This window comes from Peromyscus eremicus, chromosome 5 (assembly GCF_949786415.1).
Source record: "Peromyscus eremicus chromosome 5, PerEre_H2_v1, whole genome shotgun sequence".
Taxonomy (NCBI): Eukaryota; Metazoa; Chordata; class Mammalia; order Rodentia; family Cricetidae; genus Peromyscus; species Peromyscus eremicus.
Window position 1 is genome coordinate 12,716,596 of NC_081420.1, and position 7,926 is coordinate 12,724,521.

The following is a 7,926-nucleotide window of genomic DNA, read 5'->3' on the forward strand; positions in this document are numbered from 1 at the left end:
GAGGGCAGAGTTGCAGAAGGCAGCTCATTGTATTGGAAGGCACAGGGCCTCCCGCAAGCTGTTCAGATAAGCAGCTGTCGGAGGCAAGGGGGGAGGGGCCAGGGGGAGGGGAGGAACTGGAGGCAGAAGTCTCTGTTATCGGATTGGATTGCAAGCCTTGAGCTCCTGCACGGGGATGCCTTATCTCAAGTATGCTCCTGTCTTGCAAGTTTAAAATCTTCCTGAAAGGATAAAACAGTGCTGGCCCCAAGTTCTCCTCCTTACTACTCGCCAGCACCCCCTCCCCCGCCGCCAGCCCCAAGAGGCTGTAATTTCTTGCCCAACAGAAAGGCGGTCACAGGTGCCATAAGCTCCATCAACCACCAGAGACACCCTTTACCACCTCCCCCTGAGATCAGAATCCCCCTACCCTCAATAAAAGGCAGAGGTTTGTTTCAATAAGTTTATTGTGAAACTCAAAGCTTCCACGATAGCGTCCTTTAGAAAATGAAAGCATTGCCCAGGATCCGTTTTGGAAAGAGCAGTGCAGCCCGCGAAGTCCGGCTCGCTCCTGCAGCTGGCCGCTCCTGCAGCTGTACCAAGTCCAGGCCGCGCGTGTGCCTTGCCTTTTCCCCTCCTTTCACTGGAAGGCTGCTGAGTCACGCCTGCCTCACCAGTCGGTTCTTCCCGGCCCTGCGGCCAACGTCCCTGCCTAGGCCTTCCTGTGCTAGCAGCCTCTCTGGACACTGGCAGAGTCCTGGGCTCGGAACAGGGTGTCCCCGCTGCCGCCAGGCCCCCTTCTTGGGAGCCTTCCCTCCTCGCTCTCCAGGCAACACCGCCCGCCAGTCTCCATGCGCACTCGAGCGCCCTCGGAGGGCCGCTCCAGAGCCAGCAGCGCGCTAGAGCGTCACCAAGTCGATCAGACCAAGGTCCCTGCCAGACTGTCACTCGGGAAGTGTAATGCTGGGCACCCAGTCGTTGAAGCTGCGGCTCTCCTCGCAGAACAAGCTGAGTTTCTCCAAGGCAGGGTCCTTCCACGTGTCCTCATTAGGGTTCTGTAATTTAAAGGAAAATAACTTGGGTCAGCCGGGCTGGCCGTTGGCCAAGACGGGTGGGGGAAGAGTGGCGTGGGGGAGGTAGTAGCAGCACTCACCGAAATAAGGATGCAGTGCAGGTCTCCTGGCGCACCCGCCTCGTCGTCTGCACCCACGATCGCCGCTAGCCGCTGCACATCACCCACGCGCACGATGTCAATGTCGTTCTCACAGCAGAACGCCTGTATCAGCGTGAAATGGATCTGCAGCGCTATGTCGCCCTCATCCTCTTCATCGGCAGCCAGCACGCAAAAGGTCACATTGTCGGGGTCACTGCAAAGCAGATGGGAAGGACAAGGTCAGAGTCGATGCCACCCCCAGGTCTCCCAGCCGCGCCAACCCCGATCCCTGCACGCGGGGCCTTTCTCTACTCACACATTCAGGACTTTGGCGGACTCGTAGACGCCAGCGGTCAGACAGCCCTGGCGCTGCGCCGACAGCAGAAGTTCGTGCAGCGCTTTCCCGGCGCCCTGCATCCTGTGAAAGAACAAGCACCGTGAGTGGGGACCAGCACGGGGACGCGGTGGAGATCCCAGCCCTGACCTCCAAGTCCCAGCTGGCTCCTTAGCCTAGACCTGCCTGGCGCCAGCATTCCTGCCTCCCAACTCCAACCTGGCGCCCACACACCCGGATCCCCAGTCCCGACTTGGCGCCCACACCTCTGGCACCCTAGTCATGATCTGGCGCCTCATTCCCCATCACCCAGTCTCGACCTGGCGCCTGCACCCCCAGTTCCCTACTCCTGATCCGGAGCCCATAGCCCAGGCTCCCCAATCCCGACCTGGTGCCAGAATCCTAGACTCTAGCTCTAAGCATAAATCGAATGTGGTCCCACCGCCTGGGCACCTCGCTGTCAGACAGTGCACGGCTCCCACACCGCAAACTTCCATCCTAAAAGACCCTGAAAGATCGCTACCCGACAGGTCCAATTCTCGGCACCCCAAAACCCACCTACCTGGCTGTGCTTTCCGGAACTGTGTCCTGGCCACGGACTTCTTCCAGAGTCATTGTGCGATCCACGAACAGCAAGTTATCCAAAAGTGAAGAGTGCGGAGGGAACCGAGGGAACCCGAGCGCAGGCAAGGAGCCCCACAACCCGAGCCGCGCGCCCACCACCAGCGAGTGCGCCAGGCACCGCCGCGCGAGTCCTTTTATAGACCGGCCCGCGCGACGCCGCCAGCTGGCGGGAGGCTGCGCTCCCATTGGCCAGCGCCCGCTTTCTGATGCAAATGAGGCGGCAGGCCCGCGGCTCGTGCCAGAAGGCCACGTGGGGAGGGGTGCGGGGGATGACACAGCCTCAAATCTGCCGCTTTTGTCAGGGTGTTACCAGGCAGACTGGAGCCTGCAGATTTCATCTCGCCTTTCTTTTTTGTAAGTCCTTAAAAGGAAAAAGTTAAAAAAAAAAAAAAAAAACATTGTTTGCTAATACGATACTGGAATTTGTGAAATGCACACTTGGAGAATGTAAAAGTCTTTTTTGCATTTATGTTGATTGCGACCTTTATAATTTTTTCTTGTTTTTCAATTTGAAGTTTATAGGGCTGTTGCACTGAAACCGAAACTTAAAGTCAAAGGTTTGCAACTGCAGCTGACTCCAGGCCAAGGCCGCCACTAGAACTCAGGACTCAGCGCCTTTCAGGGTCGCGGCTGCAAGGTCTGAGCCGCCGTCCCCCACCCCCACCCCGTCCCGTCCCGTCTCGTCCCCCACCCCTGCCCCTGGCAGATCGCTGTGGGGCGCGGGCAGCAGGGACCAGCAGATTGCTGCCGGCACACGCGGCTCGTTTGCATTTCTATACGGGGCACACAAAAGAGGAGGTCTGGCGTGTGGCAGTTCGCAGTGGGGACAATCGACGCTTTCTCTTTCATAGCAACACTGTCCACCTGCCGCCGGGTGGGGTGGGCAGAGCCCCGCCGCGCGCGGGGGTCGCGGGGTTGCCCGGCACGTGGGGGTCTGAGCCGCGTGCCGCTCCCCCGCCCCTGGGTGCGCACCTCTTGGACTTGCCCTGGCTGCTGGGATTCTGATGCACGCATCCCCAGCTGCGGAAACGGGCTGTGAAGCACACAGGGCCACTACGCCCGAAACCCTGAGGTTCCGGGGTTCAGACTCCAGGAGCTTGGCACACGCGGTTCCACAATGCTTTTCCCAGGGCGCCGCCTACAGGCCAGCCTAAGAAAGATCCAGATCTCCCCATCCACCCACCCCATACAGCCTCGCGTTGACCTCTCAGGGGTCTTGGCCTGAGGCACCCTGGATACCAAGGCCTTGTGCAATATGTGCATTAATTAGATTCAGAGTAGAGCCTGCACCCAGCGCCCCGGGGCTGGAGAGCAAAAGGAGCCTGCCACCCAGGACTGATGGAACAAAAATCCATCTGTCTGATGAGATTTTGAAATATTTCAACTACTTTAAAACGTGTCTTTAAAAGGTTCTTTTCTGATAATATCGTAAATTTGGAAGCGATCTTAGGAGTTTCCTGAATTTGTCATGTGTTCCGTGAGACCTGCACACCACGCTTACAGACTGCTCACCCGCAGAACGCCACACTGTGGGCGTCTGTATCTCTCGTGCTACGTGCAAAAGTGTTCTAGGGGTTAGGGAACCCCTGGAGGTTCTCCGCTGAGCGCAGCCTGGGAGACAGGCTAGGGCTGAGGGCTGACACACAGTTTGCCAGACTGAGGCAAAAATCACATACACACACACACACACACACACACACACACACACACACACACACGGTAATTTTCTTCTTTTTACTGGAGCGTTCTTCAGGTGGGTGGTGAATATATACATTCAGTGTTAACTTGCGAAATCCTTTAAGGAAGTTTTCCTGCTGCACTGGGAAGACTGCGGGTTGACGAACGCCGAAGGCCAGGCGAGAGGCCGGCGTCTTGCGCCGCCCGGAGGCTGCATTGAGAACTGCAAGTGTCCGCGCTGCGGTTCGACAGAAGCACGCGTTTGATCTGCAAGGTCTCTCAAACTCTCCAAGCCCGTTCCTGTCTGTCTTGGTGGCTTATAAAATGATGGTGATCCCTGAGTGAATACAATGTGTTTCTAAGTTGTTGCTCTTTTCAAAGTTTTAACACTTCTTAACTCTCATTAGTTTCAGATCCCGAGGAAACGTCGGAAATAATGATCTACTTGATATCTTAGCACACACCCGCTCCTGCCACTTATATCTAGAAAACTGCTCACTTGCCAGATTGCAGGAAACTCCCCGCCAGTCCTTCCCTGACAGGAAGGCCGGTACAGGTTAGCGCAGGCTTAGGTACTTGCATTTCCAGACCCCGCCCCCAGCCAGTCTGGGCCAGAAGAGATGATTGACAAGCCCCAAAGCTAGTCTACTCTACTGACATTTTAAGAGGATTCGATTACAGGAAACCCTATTTTCTGCCATAAGATACGGCCCCACACAGCTTTAATTAGGTAAGCCCCAGTGGTTCCAAAGTCCCCATCTAAATTAGGAAAGAAAGGTTTGGGGCCCAGCTGGAAGTCACAGGCAGTATTTCTGAACCCGTACTCTACAGTGGCTGCCCTCTTACGAAGGGAGTCTATTAAAGGGAACGCCTCGCCCATGCTCTGCTTTTGAAACCCTTTGGAGGGGTGGAGATCTAGCTTGGTGGGTAGAGTGTTCACAGAGTGCATCAAGACCTGATTTTATTTTTTTTATTTTATTTTTTATTTTTTTTTTTTGGTTTTTCGAGACAGGGTTTCTCTGTGTAGCTTTGCGCCTTACCTGGAACTCACTTGGTAGCCCAGGCTGGCCTTGAACGCACAGAGATCCGCCTGGCTCTGCCTCCCGAGTGCTGGGATTAAAGGCGTGCGCCACCACCGCCCGGCCAAGACCTGATTTTATAAACCATGCATAGGAACACAGACCTGGAGTTCAAGGTCGTCCTTGAATTAAATGGTTAGCACCAGCCTGGTACACCTGAGGCCTTGTCTCAAAACTGAAGTAAAATAAAACGCTTAGGAGCATCTGGAATCCCATCTACTTGAAAGGCTGAGGTAAAAGGATTCCTGAGTCCCAGAGTTAAAGGTTAGCCTGGTAAGTCAGAGAGACAATCCCCACTCCCAACCTCTAAAATAAATAAGTAAATACCCTCTGCAGGCGTTTGTTTTATTAGCATATTCTCTTAGTGACTTCTCTGTGACTTTGTTGGCTGGGGTGGGATTTGGTGGAGCATGTCTCATTTGGAGGAAGATGGGTAATAATTTCTGTGAGGCATTCACTCCCCTTTGCATTTCTCACATGATATGCATTTGGAGTGTGCACAGAGAGTGACCTTAAACAGCATGTACACACCTCAGGACACCCGTGCCCAGGACAGCTGGACCAGGGGCTTCAGCTGAGGAGCCCAGGCCCATTGCAGGAAGTTTCTTTGGATCCCATAGGAAAAGCCACGATTCATTGCCACTTTTTCAAATTCTGCACCCTTCACAGAAAAATGTGGACCCCTGCTTTCTCTTGGTAAGTGGGAGGCCTGCAGCGTGTCCCCTGGGCTAATAATTAGCAGGAGTTGGAGGTTATGGGGTGCCCTGACTGAGCCCTCATCTCTGGCTCATCCCCACACTCACCAGGGCGAAGTGAGAACACTTGGCTCTGCAGCTTGCTAGAGGATGAACCCTGTCATCTTTAAAAAGAGACTCAAGTTTGAAACAAAGAAAAGGGAACCGAGTTTTTAAGATGAGATCCAAGACACAGCGTCGTTAGTGCCCGGGTTCTAGAGGGCTGGCTCTCCCAGGCTGCAGTCTAGGTCGGCTCCATTCCAGGAAGTCCTGAGTGATTCTCAGTGCTAGCACTCACGCACCATCCTCAAGCCTTATCCACCCCTCTAAAGACAGGGCGGTCCTTTGGGTTATTTGCAAAAGAGTGTTGCCCCAAGATCCGTCAAGAGGGAATGAGATCTTTGTGCAAGACGCAATCCTCATCGGTAGCGGCATCCTGGCATTTAAAGGGTCCATCAGCCCTTCCCACCCCTGCCCCAAGCTCAGAGCTACACACCCAGCCCCTGCCCGGGGTGAAATGCAGATCTCCAGGTGGGGGCATTACACCAGACAGCTGAGACAGGAAACAGGAAACAGAGAGGGAAGCCCTTACACAGCCAGCCGGACATCCGTGGTGAGAGCTTTCTGGAAGGTGCAATTATTCTTGGCTGTGCACTTGCAGAGCTTAGGGGAGACAGGAGCCGGGCAGAGCCTTGACTGTCACAGGAGTTTTGAAAATTGTTCCTGAATTGCTACTTTCCCTTCCAACAGTATGAAAGGATTGGGGGCAGCAGCCCGCCACAGCCCTCATCAGGAACACAAAACAGTGCACCCTAGTTGAGACACCCTGACCCCAGCTAGACCAAGGGCCGGAACCTTCTGAACCTCAGGCTCCCAACCTCAGAACTGAACTTTGCCCGTCTCTCAGCTAGCACGTCTGTCCTCTGTGCACCTCAGAGGGGTTTTCTTTTACTTTTTTTTTCTTTTCTTTTTTTCTTTTTTTTTCGGGGGGGGGGGTTTAGGGTGGGGGGTTGTTGTTGTTGGATTAGATTTGGGGAGGAAAAAACAACATGACAGGCAAGCTGTAAATCCTGGCAGCTGCGGGGACGAGGGACGAGGGAGGTGGGGAGGAGGGGGAGCGAGCCATTCTTTTTCAATTAGAGACCAGGAAAGAAGGCCGGCCCAGCTGCAGCGGAAAACTGGGGCAGCTGTGTGGGGCAGGAGAGACAGACAGCGACAGAGAGACAGAATATGCCTGGAGCTGGAGTGTGGGGCAAGCTTGGGGCTTGGGGCCTGTGTCTGGGGAAAAAAAAAAAAAATGTAGGAGGAAGCAGTCAGCTTTACTCAGAAAAGCTCCGCTCCTGGAGGGCCTTCTAAAGTTGCTCCAGGAACCCCGTGCAGCCCGGAAATGAGTTTGCTCCACAGTCAGGTCCACCACTCACTACTCACAGTCCGCTGACTTGCTGGAAGGTGTAGGGGAGACTGGGTGGTGGGCATCTTCATGTTACCCTAGTCACACCTCCAATGCCACATCAGGCCTGCAGGCACACGTCGCCCCTGCCGGACCCCATGGACATTTGAGTTCTGGCTAAACGGTGGAAGGTGTGCGGACACACTGTGACAGCTGCTCTGAAAACTGACGCATAGCACGTAAGAGCGACAGAGCCACAGCAAACGCCAAGCTGCAAGCCTGCCTTCTGCTCTAAAAGATAAGCTAATAAAAACACGTGAGCCCTCCCGCCATAGTGGAGGACAAAGCCAGCACAATTTCAGGGTTCAGGGGCTGGGGCTCCGTCGGCAAAGTGCTTGCTGCCCAAGCTCCAGGACTGGAGTTCAGTCCCCAGAAGCCATGTAGAAAAAGCGGGCTGTGGTGGCCGGTGCTAATCCCAACACTGGGGAGGAGAGAGGGGCTTGCTGGCCAGCCAGCCTAGCTTCATCAGCGAGTTCCAGACCAGTCAAAGACTGTCTCAAAAAAACAAGGTGGATGGCCTCTGAGGAATGACACCTGAGGCTGCTCTGGCCTCCACATGCAAACATATGCACATGCTTCTGCACAAGCAAAACACACACACACATGCATGTACACCCACACAGACAACCAAGGCCCAAAGCTGTGTTCAGTGCTATTCACTTTGACCTTGCGTGAAAACCAAGTGCCCGGTTTTGGAGTTTGGGGTTAAGTTTATTTTTCTATTATGTTCCTTGCAGTGCTGTGAGTTCACCGAAGGCCTCGCACATGCTAGGCAAGCGCTCCACCACTGAGCTGCACCCCAGTCCGGAGCCTGACTGAAAGTGAGTGTTCTCCTTTGTTGACCCACCAAGTCCACTTTTATAAAGCTCTCCCAAAGGAAAACATTCAAAAATGCA

At 54.4% G+C, this 7,926-nt stretch overlaps 1 protein-coding gene across 1 annotated transcript; it reads right to left on the reverse strand.

The window, feature by feature from the left end:
* Nucleotides 1-428: 428 nt before the first annotated feature.
* Nucleotides 429-2,182, reverse strand: Gadd45g (growth arrest and DNA damage inducible gamma). The gene is made up of 4 exons (XM_059262277.1): nt 2,029-2,182; nt 1,449-1,550; nt 1,133-1,346; nt 429-1,034 (listed from the first exon to the last, which is right to left on the reverse strand). Exons 1-4 carry the CDS (start codon nt 2,079-2,081, stop codon nt 924-926), a joined length of 480 nt encoding a protein of 159 aa, XP_059118260.1. The 5' UTR covers nt 2,082-2,182; the 3' UTR covers nt 429-923.
* Between the last annotated feature and the right edge of the window lie 5,744 nt (nt 2,183-7,926).

Coding starts and splice junctions, on each gene's coding strand:
- Gadd45g (XM_059262277.1), bottom strand. CDS start 2,081: ATGACTCTGGAAGAAGTCCGTGGCCAGGACACAGTTCCGGAAAGCACA. Junction 1,347..1,448: donor TCCGCCAAAGTCCTGAATGT/GTGAGTAGAGAA, acceptor TCTGCTTTGCAG/TGACCCCGACAATGTGACCT. Junction 1,035..1,132: donor TGCACTGCATCCTTATTTCG/GTGAGTGCTGCT, acceptor TTTAAATTACAG/AACCCTAATGAGGACACGTG.